The sequence below is a fragment of the Myotis nattereri genome, assembly GCF_964212035.1.
Source record: "Myotis nattereri genome assembly, chromosome: 2".
NCBI lineage: Eukaryota > Metazoa > Chordata > Mammalia > Chiroptera > Vespertilionidae > Myotis > Myotis nattereri.
This window is the reverse complement of record NC_138076.1, coordinates 173,565,696-173,588,542: the sequence shown is the minus strand read 5'-3', so window position 1 is coordinate 173,588,542 and position 22,847 is coordinate 173,565,696. Positions and strand designations below refer to the sequence as shown.

The 22,847-nt window shown below is 37.9% G+C and overlaps 1 protein-coding gene across 1 annotated transcript in view; it reads left to right on the top strand.

Annotated features, from left to right (window-relative positions):
- The window catches only part of CNTN1 (contactin 1), a 275,742-nt gene extending 253,268 nt beyond the window's left edge, over positions 1-22,474 (top strand). Inside the window, exon 25 of the mRNA XM_081082844.1 lies at positions 19,913-22,474. Within this exon, the coding sequence (XP_080938970.1) occupies positions 19,913-19,989 (77 nt within the window). The 3' untranslated portion in view covers positions 19,990-22,474. The remainder of the gene's footprint in view (positions 1-19,912) is intronic.
- The last annotated feature ends 373 nt before the right edge of the window (positions 22,475-22,847 follow it).

Sequence of the window (22,847 nt, the reverse complement as noted above, 5' to 3'; positions counted from 1 at the left end):
TTTGCAGTCTGAAAGCCCTTGGGGAATGTCCAACTGATGGCTTAGGCCTATTCCCTGCTTGGAGTAGGCCTAAGCTGGCAGTCAGACATCCTTAGCGCTGCCATGGAGGCGGGAGAGGCTCCCACCACCATTGTTGTACTCACCAGCTGTGAGTCTGGCTCAGGGCTTCTGACTGAGTGGTGCTCCCCTGTGGGAGCACACTGACCACCAGGGTGCAGCTCCTGTGTTGAGTGTCTGCTCCCTGACGGTCAGTGTGTATCATAGCAACTGGTTGTTCTGCTGTTTGGTCAATTTGCATATTAGCCTTTTAGTATATAGGACTAGAGGCCTGGTGCAGGAAATTCATGCACTGGGGGATGTCCCTCAGCCCAGCCTGCACCCTCTCCAATCTGGGAACCCCTTGGGAGATGTCCGACTGCCAGTTTAGGCCTGATCACAGGGATCAGGACTAAACCGGCAGTCAGACATCTCTCTCACAATCCGGGACTGCTGACTCCAACCACTTGCCTGCCTGCCTGCCTGATTGTCCCTAACCTCTCTGCCTGCCAGCCTGATCACCCCCTAACCACTCCCCTGCCAGTCTGATCAACACCTAACTGCCCCCCTGCCAACCTGATCACCCCCACCTTGCCCTCCCCTGCTGGCCTGGTCACCCCCAACTACCCTCCCCTGCTGGCCTGGTCACCCCTAACTGCCCTCCCCTGCCAGCCTGGTTGCCCCTAACTGCCCTCCCCTGAAGGCCTGGTCCTCCCCAACTGCCCTTCCCTGCCAGCCCGATCACCCATAACTACCCTCCCCTGCCAGCCAGGTCTGCCTTAACTGCCATCCCCTACAGGCCCAGCCACCCCCAACTGCCCTCCCCTGCCAGCCTGATTGCACCCACTGCCCTCCCCTGCTGGCCTGGTCACCCCTAACTGCCCTCCCCTGGTGGCCCAGTTGCCCCCAATTGCCATCCCCTGCAGGCCTGGTCACCCCTAACTGCCCTCTCCTGCCAGCCTGGTCACCGCTAACTACCCTCCCCTGCTGGCCATCTTGAAACCACATGGGGGTAGCCATCTTGTGTGAGGGCATGATGATCAATTTGCATATTACCTCTTAATTATATAGGGTAGCATTACTACTGTTAAAGAATATTTAAGTAGGAAATTGGAATGTATAAGAAACAGTTTAAGTCATTACTGCCGTAAGAAAATTATAAACTTTTTGCTTTGTTTTATATTTTAGATTAGCTACACCACAATACTCAGATGTATGAGACACCTTTTCCCTTAAGAGCTACATTTGATGATCTTTTCTAAATTTAGAAAGTAGTACTAACAGGGTAGAAAATGGAAAGAATATTGCTGATGGGACTAGAATTAGAATCTAGCATGAGAGGGAATTCCTATAAATAGTAAGTCTTTGGAAAAGGGGGTTGTAAATAAAGGAATTTATCATTTGTGAAGATGCAATTACATTGAAGAAGTTTTAGAAAATGATCTTAAGAGAAATACCTTGATTCAGAGATGGATTTTATTTTGCTGAATTTTGGGGTATCAGCAAAATTCCAGTTTTATTAAATAGTAATTTATCTATTTCAACTTGTTTGCATATATCAAGCTTTGTAGAATGTAATTATACAGTTTCAACAAATTGTGTGATGGGTCATAATATTTTGCATTAATAAATTGGTCATGAGAAAATAGATAATACTGTGCAATGCATACCTTACATGTATAATTTTAATTATTAGTAAAGTCAATTTTGCATTTTTATGAATTTTGGTATATTAGTGGCATAAAAATTACATAAAAATATCATATCCATCTATTCTGTATACTAAAGGGATTTTAAATATTTTATGGTCCTAAGGAAGGAATATTTATATGTACCTCTCCACAAACCATAAGATAGTACTTAATATTGTTTCCTGAAATAAGAGTAACAAATAAATGAGTTAAAATAATTATATTATCTTGAATGGTTATATACATCAATCATCAAAACACTATTTCAAAATTAATTTTCCTTTGAAACATTATAGGCTATTTTGAAATTTGTAACCCTCTCAGGAAAATATAAAGATAATTGTTTGTGCTGAGAGAATTGGGTTTTAAATTTTCTCTCCTATGGTTTGACACTTACCCACCGTAACATAAATTTGAAACCATTTAGGAAAGAAAATGATTTTGTCATGGTTAAAAATAAAACCCTGGAAATTTCTCACAAATAGATCTGGAAACCTTTAATGCTATAGTAAGAGGGAATATAAAACACTTAAACTGGAAAGTGATATATCAACATATTAAAATGGTCCATTTGATACTACATTAGGGACCAACATTAGTGATTTATGAAGGAATGTTTAGGTCTCAAAATACTTCCCATAGTTGGGCAAGGCTAGAAGCCAGGCCCCTTGATGGATTATTCACAGTTTGAAAGCAATGCAATGGCGTAAAAGACATTCCAGAGGCACTTTTTACAGACACCTTCTGTCAAATGAGCCAGACTAAGAGCAAATAAATCATTTAGAGCATATTCCAAGAATATGACTTTATCCAGCCAATATTCATTCTCTTATAACCTACCACTCCAAGCCCTGTATAACTGACTTTCATCTCTAAAACAAATCACCAGGCTTGGTCACATGGCCATAAAGCAGGAAGAGAGAAGGGTGTTATAAATTACAGAGGACTAGCTCAACAAGACTCTTAGCCCATAGGAGATGCCTCAAAGTCCAGATGTGCCTGGAAGTTGTGAATTCTTTGGATTTGAACATCTGTGTAGATGATCCTACCAATACCCTGGCCTCTCAATTCCTCTTTCCTAATGATCCTAATTTATAGGGAAACTAATGCTCCCTTCCCTGCCTCAGCCAGCCACTCATGATCACAGTCTAGACAGGGCTTCAAGACCTGAGTGTAAACTGAAACTTGAGAATCCCTGAAACTTGACTGAGAAAAAAAAAATTGTAATTTTCTCTTAATTTCTAACTGAAATGGATTATTTTCTTCAAATATAAATTTAAGCAACAAATCACCATTGCCAATTACGATCACAAATGTTCTCATATATTTCAGCTGTTTCAATATCACTTCAAAAATATATTTACTAGCCCTAATCTTAGATTTTATTATTTAATGTACTAATAAGCATGTCATTTTAATGTATGAATAAACATATTTTACTTTGTATATTATACTTTTTAATTAGACTTTGTATCTTATATTAATAAACATGTATTTACTTTGTTAATTTACTTTGTATATTATATTGAAATATACATACATATTTTAATATAATCGATTTCCTTTTAACTCTACATATTGTATTTTATGTATGTGAAAGCATTATTTTTAGTTTCTCAGGGATTTACAGACTGCCAATGCATCTATAATAGACAAAGAGAGTAAGAATCCTGGCAAAAATTATATTACTAATAACTGGAAAAAATAATAATTTTTCATTTTAAGCATTCTATTTTCAGATACTAACTCTTACCTTTCTAGTTATTCCTTCAGGTCTCCACCTAACTTAACAGTTTCTCCACTCTCCCGTACCCAGGTCTACCATTGATCCTATCCTATTGATTTTTCCAATATCCTGCAAAATTTAACTCTTCTAATCAAGATGACTATAATATTCATATATATATATATATATAATGCCTTGATTATTTAGCATAAGTATAGTCTATTTTTTACATGTAGAATGGGAATAATAGTGTTAAACTTTTATATGAGTAATAAATTACGAATAATTACCTCCTATTATTGTGAGTAGTACATGATGAATAAGGTTTTACTCACTATAATTGTGAGTAATAAATTAATTAATTAAAACCTGTTTTCATGTACCTTAATCCTTTGCCACCCAATTTCAAATGGAAGCATGATTGCAAGAGATAATACTCTATAGCAGTGTTTCTTAATTTTTTTTCATTATTGTCTCCCAAAAAACATTACATATTTTTTTTCCTAGCACTGCAGCCACCTATGGATTTTTAATACTAGGGATGTGCTGCATGTCTGTTTATGCTCTGTAGCCCTTTGTAGATGCAAAGCCATTATAATATCTTATATTTAGATTTTTTTCACCCATAAAAAACAATTTTCACCTCCATGGGGGCCATATTGCACCTTGGAGAATGCATACTCTCTGTACATACATACCCCTTTCGTTCCAGTCCCAGGAGATACAATCAATTTTCTGAATTGATCAATCCAAAACTTCATTGAGCTGTGTTTTTAAAAGACATTGTTTTGCACCTTATAGAATGAATGTTTATTAAACTATAGTTTAGTATGATGTATTGATTTATACTGAGGAGCATTATGTAAAAGAGGCCAAAACCAAAAACCAATCACATCAAATCTACTATCATATTATTTCATAATTGCTGAGGGTAGTTTTTGCTGTACTACATAGTGCTGTCCTTGTAAGAACCATGATTGGGAATTCTCTCAGGTAGGTCTTGAGGAGTGAATAAGCTGGGTCACGCTAATACATAAATATTTGAATAAAATAATTCAATAGTTAATATTAAATTAATGTTCTTGAAATGGACACCATTTAATGGAGAGGATGAAATCTTATTAGAGGAAGGGTGAGAAAGAGCACCACTCAGTCCAATTTCTAGAAAAATTCATCTTCTCATCACCACCACCATCCCAACATATACACACACTCAAGAAGTAAATCTAGTTTCTTCTGTAGGCAGCTTAGATATTACTTATTGGACCATATATAATAAAAACCTTATTCTTTATACACACACACTCTAACTAGGTTATCAACACCTTCCTTCAATACATTACTCTCTTTTAAAAGAACTTAGGGTGGAGGAGGGGGAGAAGTGTGAGGAGCCAATGGCTGCCTAGGAGGCAGAGCTTTTGACACTGACTGGCATAGAAACCAACCAATAAGTACCTAATCCTGGTGAACACGAAGGCAGAACCTAAGGTGGGGGCTGAGGAGGGGTTTTAAGGGCAACAACTGTTTGGTGTAAGGTGTAAGAAAACAGTTCAATTTTTAAATAACCGCTCTGGCAGTGTAGTGCATATGGCTGGTTATCAGTCCAGACATAGGGATTATGTGTTTTTGTCTGCCAAGAGCATCTCCTCCTGCTGAAAAAGGCCCTCCCCCCCATTTAAGCAATCCTACCCTACGTAATTTACCTATACTAATAAAAGGGTAATGTGCTAATTAAACCAGGTCAACTGGCTATCTTCCAGACATCTGACTTCCTTCTGGACAAAGCCATGGTGATGGGGGCTGAGGCAGAGGCAGTTAGGGGCAATCAGACCGGCAGGGGAGGGCAGTTGGGACCAATCAGGCAGGCTAGCAGAGGCAGTTAGGCCTAAAACGGCAGTCGGACGTCCCCCAAGGGGTCCCCGATTGGGAAGGGTACAGGCTGGGCTGAGGGAACCCCCTCCCCGCTGGGCACGAATTCGAGGCAAGATCAGGCTGGCAGGGGAGGGCAGTTGGTGATGAGATCAGGCCAGCAAGGGAGAGCAGTTAACGGTGATCAGGCAGGCAGAGGCAGTTGGGGGCGGGATCAGGCCAGCAGGGGAGGGCAATTAGGGGTGATTAGGCAAGCAGGCAGAGGCAGCTAGGGTTGATAAGACAGGCAGGCAGAGAGGTTAGGGGCAATCAAAACGGCAGGCAGGTGAGTGGTTAGAAGCCAGCATTCCCAGATTGTGAGAGAAATTTCCGCTGGAGAAGGGGCAGGCTGGGCTGAGGGAACCTCTCCCCTCCCCCCTAATGCATGAATTTCATGCACCAGGCCACTAGTATCCTATCTAATAAAAGAGAAACATGGTAATTAGCGTACAACCGCTACCCTTCCCATTGGCTAATCAGGGCGATATACAAATTAACTGCCAGCCAAGATGGCGGCTGGCAGCCAGGCAGCTTGAAACTAACATGAGGCTTGCTTGCTTCAGTGACGGAGGAAACCAACGTTCCCCGCCTGCCTTTCCAGCCTCTGAGCTTGCAGTTTGAAACATTGTAACAAATATAGAAGCTAAACAAAACCCCAGAAACCTGCTTTCAGCAAGCCGGGATCTCAGAGCTGGAGTTATACATTGTTTTGACTATAGAACCCAAACAAACCAGATACCTGCTTTCAGCAGCAGAGGCCTCAGAGCTGGAGCCAGAGCTAAAGCTGACCCAGAATAAAAGAAAAAGAAAAAAAGGAGCAGTTGGGAGCTTCAGCCCTCAGCCCCTCACCCAGACTGGCCAGGCACCCCAGTGGGGACCCCCACCCTGTTCCAGGACACCCTTCAGGGCAAACCAGCCAGCCCCACCCATGCACCAGGCCTCTATCCTATATAGTAAAAGGGTAATATGCCTCCCAGCACCAGGATCAGCGGAGCCGAGAGGCCTCCCAGCACCGGGATCAGCGTGACAGGGGGCAGCACCCAAACCCCCTGATCGCCCTGCGGCTCTGTGTGTGACAGGGGGTGGGGCCACAACCTCCCTATCCGCCCTGCTCTGTTTTTGACAGGGGAAGGCGCCCCAACCTCCTGATCAGACCTGCTCTGTGCCTGATACGGGGGAGCTCCCCAACCCCCTGATCGTCCCTGCTCTATGTGTGACAGGGTAGAGCCATAACCTCCCCATCAGCTCTGCCCTGAGTGTGACAGTGGCGGCGCCCCAACCCCCTGATTGGCCCTGCTCTGTGTGTGATAGAGGGTGGCGCCCCAACCCCCTGATCCCCCCTGCTCTGTGTGTGACAGGGGGCGGTGCCCCAACTCCCCTATCGGCCCTACTCTGTGAGTGACAGGGGGGAGCTCCCCAACCCCCTGATCGACCCTGCTCTGTGCATGACAGGGTAAGGAGCCCCAACCCCCCTTATGGGCCCTGCTCTGTGCATGACAGGGGGCAGCGCCCCAACCCCGGATTGGCCCTGCTCTGTGCGTGACAGGGGGTGGCGCCGCAACCTCCCCATCGACCCTGCCTTGAGTGTGACAAGGGGCGGTGCCCCAACCCCCCAATCGGCCCTACCCTGAGCGTGACTGAGGGTGGCATCGCAACCTCCCAATCCGCCCTGCTCTGTGCTTGACAGGGGGCGGCGCCCCAACTCCCCAATCAGCCCTGCTCTGAGCCTGACCAGGGGCTGCACCTAGGGATTGGGCCTGCCCTCTGCCACCCGAGAGCATGCCTAAGCCAGCAGGGTGTTATCTCCCGAGGGGTCCCAGACTGCGAGAGGGCACAGGCCAGGCTGAGGGGCCCCCCCTTCCCCCCGAGTGCACAAATTTTTGTGCACCAGGCCTCTAGTATATATATAAAAGCCAAGTGACTGGAATGCCAGAATGATCAGTTGCTTTGACGCACGCTATGGCCCTGATCAGCTTTCCCTACCTCGATCGAGGGCGGGGATGGCTGGCCATCCTCCCGCATCCCCTCCCCCAACCAGCCTGGCCCTGATCGGCCCCAATTGGGCAGTCCAGACAGACCCTACCAGTGCACGAATTCATGCATCTGGCCTCTAGTTTTAGTATAATTATCTTCTAGCTTTGTCTCAATTTTTTATTTTTATTTTTTGTTAATCCTCACCTGAGGATATTTTTTCCATTGATTTTTAGAGAGAGTGGAAGGGATGGGCAGAGGCAGAGAGAGAGAAACATCAATGTGAGAGAGACACACTGATTGGTTGCCTCCCACATGCGCCTCCTACCAGGGCCAAGGATCCAGCCTGCAACTAAACCCAGGACCCTTTAGTCCTTAGGCCAGTGCTCTATCCAATGAGCCAAACCAGTTAGGGCTTGATTTTCCTAAACTTCTCTTTTTTCCTTTCTCATAATTTATCTTTGTAAACTATCTCAAAGCCTTTTTAGAATGAGAATATAACTCTTTACTTATACTAGTAAAACTATGTAAATGTATTTTATTATCCAAAGAATCTGGCAAAGCATTTTGACTCAATATTTATTTTTTTAATTAAACTAGCAAAGAAAAAAACATTATCTAAAAATAATACTGGTGTGTTAAAATGTCTCAAAGACTTAGATCATAAATATTTTAACAAGAAGTATAAGACACATATATCAGATTTCTAATATATGCTTGATGATTAAAATATAAGCTAAAAATACTCCTTAAAATATACAGTTATAAAGAATGTATTCAAAAATGTGAGAGCCAGTAAAATCTAAATGTTAAAAATGAATAAAAATTAAAAAGTGATAATATATTTAGTATGATAATTTTCGTAGCAAATGGAGAGCTGGCATATGTGATTCTAAGATTGCAAAGAGATTGTAATCCAAGGAAAAACCTAAAACATAAAGCAAATTAACTTAAGAGAAAGATTGAAAGTAGAAAATATTGCACACTCTTTATTAATAAGCGATTATTTGAAATCATATCATACTTTTAATATCCTTTTTTTTTTCTGGAAGAAGATTCATTTTACCAAAATTTGAGATAAATAAAATTAGTAACAAATTATGCTAGGAACTGCAGCAATAATTTTGGGAGAAGAATAATGCTTAGGGCACTGATAATAGTAAATTCAGTTTTATAAATATTTCATAGGGCATATTTGATTGCAAGCATTTCCCTATAAACCAAGAATTTTTGGCCAGGCCTATTATTCTAGAATATGTATTTTTCCTGTAACATGAGATGTATAAGGCAAAGTTAGCTAGACAAAAGATGGAAAATCACAGTGAGAATATATTTAGAGACAGTTTACAAGAGGAAAATTCATCTGAGTCAAAGATTAAAAATATTTAAAGCACCAATTTATAGTCAAAATAAACTATTATCTCAGTATGTTCCTTTAAAGGAATAGCCTCATTTTTCTGGTCCAGGATTCTATTCTAAACATATTCTCAACTTAAAATAGGCCACAATCACTACAGAAAACAAGAAAGTTGGTAAATCTTACACCTTCATTAGCAGAACTTTCACAAGAGAACAAAACAATAGTAGAGGTTTAGTGTGCTGCTAATTTCTCTTGGGTGAATTCTATGTTCCTTTTAATCTGCATTATAAAATCCATCTATGGATAGCAAAGTCTTTCTCAGAATATAAAATATCAATTAAAGACCATGTTTGTTCACATTTATGAATTGAGAGCTTTAGGAGATGTTGGTTAGATGGGATGATTATTTCATTTTGAGCCTACAACACATGGGGGATTTTTAGAGGGAAACTAATTTCTTATACTATTTTCTCTAAGGAATGGTATTTATGGGACATGCATAGAGAAAGGGGGATCATGGGTAGATCTATGGCAGAAGGGAAACATCCAAATGAGTGAATAAAATGAAAAGGGATTTTTACCATTATTCAACTCATTCCACAAAAATATACTGAGTGCCAAACATGTGCCAAGTAAGTCTTGGTCCTTGGGAGTTTGAAGATGAATAGAAACATGGTCTCTTGTCAAGAAGCCCAAACCTCACTGGGGATTAAGACAGGAGAAAAAATATTTGCAGCACTTATGTTAAGTGTTTTGGAAGCAAGCATTGAGATGGAAGTAATTATTTCAAAGGATGATAGTTTTGATGAATTTTGTGAGATCAGCAGTAATTTTCCAGGCATAAAAGGGGGTGGAAGGGCATTCCAGTCTCAGGAAATAAGTGTGAACTTTGAGAATACATACAACTGGCATCTCATTCAGCAAATCTGGAATGTAGGATCCAACAAAGAACATAAGGAAGATATAGTTGGAGTATAGGGTATAGTCAATCTGTGAGAAGGGGGCAAATTGAATTTGTGGTTTTCATTGTTCTTTCATATAATATTATTTCTTGTGTTTGAGTAGGAGGTGATGAGGTCCTGAAGCAGAAGCAGAAGAGGGAGTGGAACAGAGTGATTCTAGATTCATATTGGAGATCAAATCAATTGTACTTGGTGACCGAGTTAGTATATTGCAAGTGAGGGGAAAAAGGCATTTTTGAAAATGACTCTGCATTTTCTATTGTAAATGACTAAGTGAAAAGCAACATCATTAACTGAGCTAAGTAATTCAGAAGCATGGGCAAATTTTATAAAAATATGATAGGAACCAGGAGTGCAGATGAAGAGAGAAGTGGTCTTGTGCTCTTTCTAAATTCTATAATATTTCTCCCAATGCCTATGTTATTTCAAACATTTTAGCATATCATCATCAATTAACATCTAAGAGTCTCTCTGTACAGAATACACTGTCAAGAGACACAAAAGCATGAGACACAAGTTTTGAGGAGAGAAAAGTGAATGACTCCCAAAATTTTATAATGGAATGACTAGAAGACTGCACTACTGGTAGAAATAGAGATGTTGAAAGACGAATTTTATTTTCCATTCACTGTTTGGAAATTTGACTTGCTCAATATAAACAAAATGGTTTCTTAAAGAATTTCTCAGAATTCCTGGTAGTTAGCAAGGAGTAACTACTTTCTTGATTTTTTTAAAAATAAACTTCTTGCAGAAATGATGAAAACCAATCTTGTTTCACTTATTCGAACCCATGAAGAATTTGCAAATAACTTAAAATGTCAGGGTTTACCACCATGAAAATGAGACTGAGAATGAGCCCTCTCATTGGAAAAGAAATTCTGAAAAATATATCAACAGAACCAAGGACACTCCATGCAAATGCCATTCAAAGTGATTGGACTTATTTTACTAGTATAACTCCTGAATGAAAAGCTAAACAAGCACAAACTCAGAAATTCTTTAGAAAAATCAGAATTGTGTTCCAGTCAGTAACTCCTTACACACTTCAGACCATTGTTAAAACAGCTGAGAAATCGTTTCTCCCGCACAAGTAAAAGAGAAGGAATTCATCTGGTTATGATCTGCTTAATCGTTGTAGAGATTCCATGAATTCAGACAGTTTCTTATAAGAAATTCATATGCATGTGGAGACACACTGAGGCACCAACTAATCCTCATTGACAGATGGATGACACTGGGTCCTGCAGTAAGGCCCCAGGGTCTGACAAACAAATGAGTTCAGGAACACAGTCGGAAGAAAAATCTTAAAATACCAAAATACTGCCTCAGACAGGTGAGTCACTCATTTGTTATAGCCCCAAAGCAAAGATTAATCCGGAAAGATCAAATAGGACTGCCCCCCACCCCCAGTTTTACCCTGGGAAATCTTCCAAGGTAGCTGTGCCTCTGAATCACCATGTGAAACAAGTCAGGGGCCAGGATCCTTAGCCCTTGTAGTTATGGAAGTAGTTAGATACCGGCAGTAATTTCCAACTCTCAACTCATTGTGTTAAGGAAGATTGGGTCATTGCATTCTGTAACCATATTTATAGTAAGAGATATTAATGAAGAATCTGTGGAGTAGAAAAAATAGCACTGGGCTTAGAACGAAGTTTGAATCCAATACACACTTTTGCCTTCTTCTAGGTGGGGAAATTTGAGCCATAGAACCCTCATCTGCAAATGAGGATAGCAATGCATGCTTCAACTGTATGTTATAAGAATGAAACAAAATAATAGGTTACACACTTCCCTGAACAGAGTAGGCAACTAATAAATGATAAAAATAAAAATAATTCATTAAACAGATATTCATTGTTGACATGGTATGGGCCTGACTGTCTAGAAAACTTATGAGTAAATTAAGTACTTTAAAAAACAAATCTCCTTTGCCCTGGCTGGTTTATCTCAGTGGTTACAGCATCAGCCTGTGGTCCTAAGGGTTAAGGTTTTGATTCCTGGCCAACGGCATGTACCTCCTTTGCAGGTTCAATCCCAGCCCCTGTCGTGCACAATCTGAAGGCAACCAATCTATGTGTTTCTCTTACGTTGATCTCTCTCTCTCTCTCTCTCTCTCTCTCTCTCTCTCTCTCTCTCTCTCTCTCTTTCTCCTCCTTCCCCTTACTTCCAATCTCTATAAAAAAATAAATGGGGAAAAAATATCCTTACTCCTCTAGTGAGGGAAAAAAAAAACCCTCCTTTTTATTATTCTCATATGAATATATCTGCATATTTAAATCCAAGAATTTTCCTCATCATTAGTTGAAGATTTTATTTAAAAAGGAAGCAGAGGTAACATTTTGATAAACACTTTGATAAAACCCGAATCCAAAATGGAAATCACCCCCAGTAGGCCAGCCACTCGAACAGCTGCGGCTAACTAGAGCCCCTCAAGGATCCACATGAACTGGATGCAAATTTTTCTTCAGGGAGCAGAGCACTGATTGACAGAGGCATCCCTATAGCTCTCATCTTCTTGAATGTTCTAAGTAAATTTAAAGGGCAATATACCTATTTTTTCTAGAACTAGGGAATGATTTCTCTCATAAAGATTGATACTAGAAATAGGCATGCAAATGTATGTCTACCAAAAATATGTCATCTTTCCTATGATTTTAGGGATGCCCATACAAAAAAAGATCCTCATAAATAGTTACAACGTTCAGCTTCATGATAGGTAGGCCTTTCTGGTTCCATTGAAATAAACCTAGAAATAAATATTGTGCCCCACCATGACCTTGAACCTGGGTATTAAAATCAGAAAAGGGTTATTTATCCAAACATATGTAAAACAACTGAGATGGACTCATTGGGCTTTGTGGAAAGACATATCAGCCTGCTTCTCTTCGTTTGAATTTCTTTTGATTAGATATAATAAATTTAGGAAAATTGACTGTCATGACCAATTAGTTTTACTCTTACTCTTTATTGTCAGTAACCTAAAATACCAGCTGAGGCAAGGCTATCAACTGAGCCACTGTGTCCATGTGAGAGGTGGGGAAGGTGCAAGGAATTGTCCTTTTTCATCCCTAAATGAACCCAATGGGCTATGCACCTGTAGCCCCCCCAAATTTCCAGGAAGTCTTAGTCACAGATGTGCTCAACTGGTCCCTCAAGCCCAGCACTAAAGAGGATTCTTCCACTTTGGCATGAGACACACACAAATTCTTAAACTTTTACTCTGGCTTTACTTGCTGTCCTTTTGCCTCAGAACTGATTGAGGGGAGGCAAAGTCAGTCGGGGCAGTGGAAGGAATAATTTAGCATGTGTTGTTGTGAGTATGGCAACATAGAATGGGGCATCTGAAGTCCCCTGTCCCTGAAACATTAATCAAGGTTGAGAGAAATGGATCCTGGAGGTAGGGTGATGTATTCCACAAAGCTGGGGCTGTCCATGTAAGAGTGCTATGTCAAACAGCCATGGCCAAAGCCAAATGCAAAGATGAACTGATCAAATCAACCAGCTCTGGTTGTCTGTGAATTAATCACAAGTAAGGAACTGGAATGTTATTTGTTAAAGATTTTGTATAAGATGAGAAAAAAATAAATAAATCCATGATACTCATTACATGTATGTTGCACATTTTATAGAAAAGCATCCAGATACTGAGGTCTGGGTTTCTTCTGTTTGTCTTCATGACCCAGGATAGTCTCACTAAATATTTGCTAAATAAAGTCGCATTTTAAATGAAGAAACTAAATTTCGTATTTCAAATTCACAATTATTAGGTGACTTTTACTATGCATTTTAAACTATTTTAATTTCTCCCTCACAAATATCCTGCTATTAAGTAGCATGCTCTTCATTCTACAGATAAGGAAATAAAGGCTCCAAGGTTACGTGCCTTGTGAGAGGTCACACACTCAAGTGAGGGCACTAGTATTCAAATAGAATGCTTTCTAACCTCAAATCTCAGGTTCTTGTGAAGCATCGCTTTGCATTTCTAAAGACGTAGGCAAGCCAGTTTTAAAAGTCCTCAGAATTATAGTCTCATCTTACCCCCAAATGATGTCAAAATTAGGTTATTTGAGTATGTGTGAGCATGTGCTTGTTGGCCAGTAGGCAGTTAGAATTTACTTTTACATTTCCCAGCAAATAATCGGTCTTTACTGTATTGGAAATGCTTGCTCCTTTCTCAAAGAAGAATGCATCCTGGCAATCTAGCATTTTCTGGGAGGGAAAGGGCCAGAGTCAACAGTAAAGAACTAATACGACTGCTAGGATAAGCTGCCAGCAAGACATGTACCCCCGCCAAAAAAAAAACACAAACTATTTTGCTTGGCATATGGGTTTATAATTACCAAACAAGTAGGAGCAGCAAGATTAGTGGGTTTTACCATATTGACAAACCCATCAAAGCCACTATTACTTACATGATCAAGCTTTTAATATATATATTTATAAAGCAATATCAACTTTGATTATCATAAATAAGGGGAAATATAACAAATGTGTTTGCAAATTTTATGGCTCAATGCTTGATATTCTTAATATATATGGTTTCCTTAGAATCATAGACTCATGGACATAGTAGGAACCTAAGGACTTAGAACATTGAACCCTATCATTTAACAGAAGGAAAATCCACATCCGTGACAAGTAAAATAGCCAAAGATCACACCAGCTTCAGAGCCATATCTTGAGTCAAAATATTCTTTTTTTGCCCAAAGTTATACAACTCACTATTGGAAGAACTGGAAGTAGGTCTTAAGCTGTTTTTTTTCCTCCACATAACTTAGAATTTGCTATCTCAAGGAGACACAAGGAGATAAAATTATTAAAAGCAAAATAAACAAGCTGGTACATACAGGCAGTATGATAACATAGGTATCCAAAGGCAAACGCAAACATTAGATGTTAAAAAAAAGCTACTATATTTCAAAGGTCAAATCCATTTCTCTTTTTTTTCTTTTCCAGAAAGTCTTAAAACAAATTGGGGTAAATATCCATTACTTCATTTTGTCAAAGGCAGGTAGTTAATGCTTATAATAATTGGTATAAAGTTGAAAACTGTCTCAGAATTTTCCCCAAGAAACCTATTTGAATAGAAACCAACTAACTTTATAAAAAGACACCTCTTTTAATTTTTAATATGCATTAGACAACTAATTAAAATAATTTTGGTATATAACCTAAAGGAAATTTTAACATTAATCTTACTAAATTACATGAGTTTTATTAGAAATTCTATGCCAGTTTCCAAGAAAGCAAAACTCTACTATTTTATAAGTTTGTACATTTTGCACCTTGGCTCTATTCTATGATTTCTGTGGATAACATGTAGACAGGATAAAAAAATCAGGTGAGAATCTATGGGGGAAAATCATGCAAGAGAAAATATGCAAGTAAGAAAAGACACTACAAGATGAAAATTCCAGAAATGAATTAACCAATAAAAATTCTAAGATTGTTTTGTCTCAGACATTTTGTAAAATTCCAGTAGCCAAGACAAATTTTAACATATTTGTTTTTGCCTCAAGTGTAAAATTCTGCACAAAAATTGGAGTGCATGAATTTTTTAAATTATCTTTGAAAATTCATTCATTCATTATGTGTCAGTATCTCAAAGGAAGAAACAGCACTTCCTCCTTTCATGCATTTCTGCCATAAATTTAAGAAAATAAGTACTATTTCTCACCTAAACTTCAACAATCAAATGAAAAAACAGACATAAATAATTTGCTGAGTGTACAAGGGTAAAAGAGTGACTCAGCATTTCCAACAGGTTGGGCTAAATCCAAAAACAAAGCTCTTAAGAGCTACCATTTTTTCAGACTAAATTCTTATGGTTGAATAAATGTGGAAAATGACAGTCTCCCAATAGGCCTTCCTCTACAAAAAAATAAGTTCAGAAATACAGACCTTACATAGTCTCAGGCACCGTAGTTTATTAAATTTCTTAGCGTGTTTGCCTTTATGTAGCAATTATCACTGTTTAAATTCCAAATCTCAGAGTAAATATAACTATACAGATTTATGTACTCAGCCAAAAAAAAAAGTTAGTTTCTAGTCTTACACATTCTAATGCTGTAACTATCATGTATAGCTCTCAAGGATTACTCATAAAAATGGCTCCTGTACTCTGAGTAATTTATATAAATATTCTTTCAGTTTTTAGTAGCTAAATAGATCAATTGCTTTTCTTACCTTGATTAACTTCAAGCAATTGGGGAAAGCCAGTTAGAAAGGTTATGAATAATGCAAGTGAATAATGACATGAAACACTTTTCTTAATTACCACGAAGTACATTTTCCAAAGATGCGGACAGAACGGTATTCTTGTGACATGCTACTTGACAAAAATCTTACATGGTCAACAATTTGGGAGATAAGAATTGTTCTGTTGCTTTTGGTGACTCTCTGTGTGCATTTGCACTTTCTTGTTGAAATGTATTCTCTCTTTTCCCAGAATCCCTATTTTTCTCCTGGAACCACACAGCCCTTTCACTGTAGAAGTGTTATAGGAAGTACCTGCAATCAGAATAAAAATTGACATCTTCTTGTGACCATGCCTCCTTGGCCACAGGAATTGGTTGAGGGATGGGAGATTGTTCCAAGCCAGTTCAATCATAGAAATTCATTAATTCAGCCACAGTAATGGGTCTGGGGTTGTGTTGTGACCCAGACTTTGCAAATTAGAATCTTTCTTTGAAAGTATTCTTACTGGAGTTGGGGTTAAAATATATCATCTCTTTTATCTTGAGAATATATTATTGTGAGCTTGTTGCTCTTGTGTATCTTGAAAAATTAGTCTAAGAGTATGAAGCAATCTGCAAAGGAAGAAGAGATCAAAGCACAAAGCATGGAAGACCCAGGTGTTAGGTAACTTTCTCTAGTTGCCCCAAAGTGGTACATCATCAGCTCTTTCTTCAGTTGTGCTCCCATTACTAAAAGCAAAGTACTCACTTCATACTGAACTTAGTCCACACAGCTTAAAATATGATTTGGATATAATATATTCTCTGTCCTGAAGTTGTTCACGATCTAGAGATTTTAACCGTTGTAAACATAGAAAGTGACATGACAAGGATAAAATTTCAAGTATTAAGGCATCATCAGCAATAGCGAAGAAGGAGGAGTTGGGATTGGACCATGGCGTACAAATTTAAGCATCAGAAAAGAGATTTGTATTAAAAAACTAACTAGAGTAGTTCTTTACTTATCATAAAACATGAAGAGATTGTTAAAGATTGCTTAACTTTTACTTGGAATTTTTCTTCTGAATATGTACCTCCCTGTATCAGTAACCCTTCCTGAAGAAAATAAGTCTGGGCAGTTCAGTTTTTTAAAAAATCAAGAAAATCCAGTGGAAGAGCTATGGTAGTTTAAAATGGCTTTACAGTTGTTCTAACGGGGAAAAACGATTCACCAGATTGATGATATTTTTACATGTTTGACATTCAGTAGATATGTGAAAAGGAAAATATCTATTTTCTACCTACCAAGTAAATGCTGAAATTATGTTTGATAGCAGTGTCGTGATATACATTTTGTTAGATACAAAACCAATATATATTGAAAATCCCTCAAGAATATAGGGATCCCACATGTGAAATGACTTTAAATAGCGAATCAGTCAGGTCTCTAATTTGTATTTGGAAAGTGGAAGAGAATTGGAGATGAAGACCACAATTACATAAGCTTGAGCCATTAGAGAAATTAAATATAACACACATAAACATGAAGAGTTTATTTAGAATAAGTCAAATATCCTGATGTTGAAGCCACAAATTATGAAATTGTGTTTGGTTTTCATACTAACACCAGAACTTCAAAATGGCATCCACAATTGACTAAACTTCTTTCCGCGGCCACAGTTTGTACTGAGCCAACCCACAGAGTCAGGCAAGTACAAGAACGTGTGCTCATTGCTGATGTAATTTGTGGCCCAAGGAGGGGCATTGCCCAGACCATGCAGTCATTCCCAGACAAAGGTCTTCAGGTCAGATTGTTTAAACTAGGTCAAACATTGAAAACTATGGACTTTTTATATTTTAATGTGATTGAGGTTTATTCTTCTGCATCTTATCAGAAAACAATAGTGTGTGGGTGGTGGCATATTTTAAATATATCTATGGAGGACAAAATACTACAACAAAATAAGATTCTTTGAAATGCTTAGGTGATATACTTTCCCTTGTCATTTCTTGTCTCTCTGTGCCTTTGCCCTGACACATTAAGTTCCGGGTGTAGTGTCTTTATGCATTTCTAGAATCGGTTCCTTTTTACAGCTGTCCACAGAAAGTGGCAGAGAGGTACAGAGGATGGTCTTTGGAGCCAGGCCAATCTGAGATCTAATCTTGGTTCCACCCTCTCTACTGGCCTTGGCCTTGAACAAGTCATTTTACCTAAATTCTATGTTATATAATCTATAAAATCAGAATAATAAGATCATTGTTATTTTAGGCTGTGGTATTGTCAAAATGAATATAAAGAGCCAGCATAGTGTCTGTCTCATGGCTGTAGAGCAGTAAATAGGAGCTCTCATAGTCACTATTAGTGATTAGTGTAATCACTGTTATTGATAGCTTTATTGCAGCATTGATGAGGCTACAAGTAGTTATTTGAGGATTGTTTCTATTGCTCTTCCAGTTCTGCCCTCACTTTTTGATCTTTAGTGTCTTGCTTATTTCTAAGAACCATTTTAACTGTGTTTGATGATGTTTTACATGTAGCATGAATGCTAACAGGGTAATAGTGAAATGCATGCATGCAGAGAGACCGACACCATCTTCGACCATATGAGAAAAATGCATGTGCTTTTGCTGATCATAGATTCGAGAGAAATTCCCCAAATCTTCCTGAATATAAGAGGAATATTCCAAATAAATGGGGTATTTTAGGCCACTGTTAACATGGTAAAATAATAATGATTTAAGTTTTAAAGTAAACTTTCAAAACGACACAAATTTGTCATATTTACAAGCTGTTGACTGTACTTTTTAGCCTGTCACTCATTCTAGCAGTGTGTTCATTGAAGATGGTGCCTCATGGCTGTAGAGAGTGGAAAGGAATACTATGCCTTCTTGGTCCCATTTTTCATCCCTTTTTCAAGAATTCCAGTGTGGGCAGGACCTACACCTGTAAACTTGCTTGACCACAGGAAAAGCCCTCTGGATGTAATTATTAGCCTAATATGTAATATAAATCCATAGCATGTTATATCATTTTTATTTTAAATTCACAATATAACATCTCAGGGCAATTATTCTTTAAATTTGAATAGATGATTTACAATTATCCAAATATTTTTCTGTTGGCCCTGGCCAGGTAGCTCAGTTTTTAAGGGCGTCATCCCTATACCTCAAGATTGTGAGCTTGATCCTTGGTCTGGGCATATACAAGAATCAACCAATGAATGCATAAATAAATCTCTCTCTCTCTCTCTCTCTCTCTCTCTCTCTCTCTCTCTCTCTCTCTCTCTCTCTTCCTCTCTCTCTCCCTTCCTCTCTAAAATCAATCAGTATATAAAATTTTCAAAATATTTTTTTTAAAATATATTTTATTGATTTTTTACAGAGAGGAAGGGAGAGAGATAGAGAGTTAGAAACATCGATGAGAGAGAAACATCGATCAGCTGCCTCCTGCACATCTCCTACTAGGGAAGTGCCCGCAACCCAGGTACATGCCCTTGACCGGAATCGAACCTGGGACCTTTCAGTACGCAGGCCGACGCTCTATCCACTGAGCCAAACCGGTTTCGGCTCAAAATATTTTTTGAAATCATTGTGTATAAGCTTCTAAGTGTCTTAAAACCATTGGGATGTGAAGTTATATAATATCTAGTTATACCTATGATGTCATTATCCCAGATAACCTTATTAGTATTTTTACTATCACCTCTTTATCTTATTTTTTAACATGACACATAGATTTTTTAACATATTTATATATTTTTTTTGATCTGTCACCTTCTGGTAGGAATTTGGGACTGTAAGATCATGGAGAAAACAAACATTTGTGATCTTATCATTTTAAATGATTTATATGGACATGTATAAACAGAGCACATGCTCTCACATAAAATCCTTCATCAAATATTTCTGTTTTTCTTAAATGACCTAAGAATAGAGAAGCGGTGTGTGTGTGTGTGTGTGTGTGTGTGTGTTTAGGAACCACTTGGTTTTCAGGCCTACCTATTCTGGCTTTCCCAAAGCATCGATAACAATAGTGACTGTTGTCAGTGAAATTTCATACATGTTTTTGGTTTACTTTGTAGGTACATCCACCCTATTACCAAGTCTTCTTGGCTTACTGCTGCCTGCCTTTGGCATCCTTGTCTACTTGGAATTCTGAATGTGGTGTGACAGCTGCTGTTCCCGACCCAACTCAGAGGACACCCTTCATCCCTGCGATGACTACAGATCCTTCCAATTCCTGCGGCTCCATCCTAAGCCAAATACATTATTCTTTAACAAACTACCCAACTGATTTACAACACATGTTATGACTGAGGCATTCAGGAACCCCTTCATCCAAAAGAATAAACTTTCAAATGGATATAAAATGATTTTTAACTCGTTCCAATATGCCTTATAAACCACTTAACCTGATTCTGTGACAGTTGCATGATTTAATCCAATGGGACAAGTTACAGTGTTCAATTCAATTCCATAGGCTGTAGAGTGAAAGTAAAATCACCATACACAGGTGCTTTAAATTCAATAACAAGTTGTGAAATATAATAGAGGTTGAAATGTTGATTGTATGTGGTAAATGTAAGAGTAATACAGTCTCTTGTACTATCCTCTCTGTTTTGGGTCCTGCATATTTTTGAATGGCCCCCTATCATACATGACATTTTCAGTTTTCTTAAAGAGAATAGGGTATAACTGAAACATTGTGACGCAAATCCCATTACCAAATCATCTCACTGAATGAGTTGAAAGATTTGGAACATTCAAAACCAAATTCTAGAACTTGTAATCACTACTCTTATTTTGATAGTAATTTTCTAAACATTTAATTTTTAGAATCAGTAATTCTTTTAAGTTAGTTTTTAATAGTGAAGTTAACATGCCATATGAAGGTTACTTTTTACTTTTGTATTCTACTGTGAAATTATTTGATGCTTTTCTTATCATCAATTTGAAACCTCAAAAATCATGGCTCTTATTTAGCGTAGTATCCTATTGCTCTATTTATTCATATGTGGAATAATGAATGTTGAAAAGTAGAGGGCTTCCATTTTTTAATCAAGATGTGATAGTCTTTATACCACTAAGAATAAATGACAGTTAAGTGTCAGAATTACGTATTAATATTCTAGTTCCTTGGTTTTTTGTGCTGCATTTCTAAGTAAAAACCTATCTTTATTGAAAGTGTAGGATCAAGAAATCACCTATAGGTTGGAAAAACTACAGTATTCCTTATTTTTTTTAAATTTAGTTTTAAGCTCATTCCTGCTTCAAGGCAATACTGAAAACTGGCTAAAAATACCAAATCCGTATGTTGCTAATGGTACTTTGAAGGGTATGCAAAACTGAAAGGCCAGGAGGAGACAAATAATGTGTACCTCCAATGTCAACTCCCAAGTGTTGGTGCTTTAGGTCTTTGTAAGTTGTGGAAAGGAAGACGCACATTTCTTCATTCTTCATGGTGTGCCCGGAAATGTGTTTGAGTGTGGATGTGAAAGAAATCAAGTAATAAGGATTAGCTGGCTCCTGAATTAGTGCAATGACAGATGCTTTGAGAGGTATAATCCTATTTTATTAGCACAACCTTGCGAGCTAATTAGAGATAGAGTTTATCTTTTTAGAAAGGATACCTTATAGGTTCATAAAAAGTATTTACAGGAAGCAAAACAGATCTATTACTATTTTATTCCCCTTTCTTTAATTTGTATAATTTTTGTACTATATCTACATGTAAATGTTTAGAGCTTTTGTTATAAAAATACCATTTCATTAGTTGACATTTAACTCTTTGTTATAAAATGAAACTTTTTAAAAATAAGTGAAATAGGTTATTTCCCAGCAGAAGTATGTCAACAGTCCTAAGAGCATCATCAGATTTCATAAAATATTTAATTATTTGAAAAAGAAAATCTCTTCATACTTTAGGGAAATGAATACTCTGTAAGCCTTCTGTACAAATGTTTGTGCTTTCATTGTTATACTTTGGGGTTTTCCTTTTGCATATGACCCATGTTGGGCATTTTTATATAATCAACAACTAATTCTTTTGCCAAATGCATGCTTGCCTTTTATTTTCTAATGTATGGTAATAAAGAGCAAAACTGATCAGATTTTGCATGAAATGGTTCTGAAAGGTAAGAGGAAAACAGACTTTGGAAGTTACTTGTTTAATTTTAAATCTGTGACAGAGATTAGGCAGATTAATATCTCTCATACACTGATACTCATGCTTTTCATTTCCTCATACAGTTGTACGAATTTGACTGGGACCATCCGTTTTAAACTGTTGTCAAACTAATATATCACCTGCTTTAAGATGCAAGATTCTGAATTAAACTTTATATAGATATAGACATATCTGTTGTTTCTTTGTATTTCAGGAAAGGTGATAGTAGATTTCTTTGATACTGATAAATATTGAATTGATTTTTTTAGTTATTTTTTATCATTTTTTTCAATGGAGTAGTATAGGACTGTGCTTTGTCCTTTTTATGAATGAAAAAAAAAATTATAAAGAAATAAATGTCTTAATGTTATCCAAGAAATAACTGTCCTTTTAATTTACCTACTGTTGAAAATTCATTTTTAGAAAGTTTTCTTTATAAGTCAAATAGCATGGAATAAATATTACTTGTTAAGCAACAGTTCAATGTTTGAAGGGTTCTACAAAAAGTATACACACAGACACAAAGACACACATGTGAGCTTGAATGCACTCATACACAAGCATTATTATATTGAAATATAATAACTTCAATTTATTATATTTGTCAGTGACTATCACCCAGTCTAATGTTAGACATTAAAACAAGCCACTAAACTAGATGCTGAAAAATAAAAGACTAGTTTAACCCTGAATGAGCTGATACTCTAATTGAGGGATTTGCATAAAAGCATGGCTCTACAGTCAGGAGTCTGATACAAGAAAAGCCTTCTTTTAGTCCTGAGCCAGACTGCACCCCAAGTTCTAAATCACAGGGCTCCCTGTGTTTTGCCTTCAATCTTCTCATGTGTTCT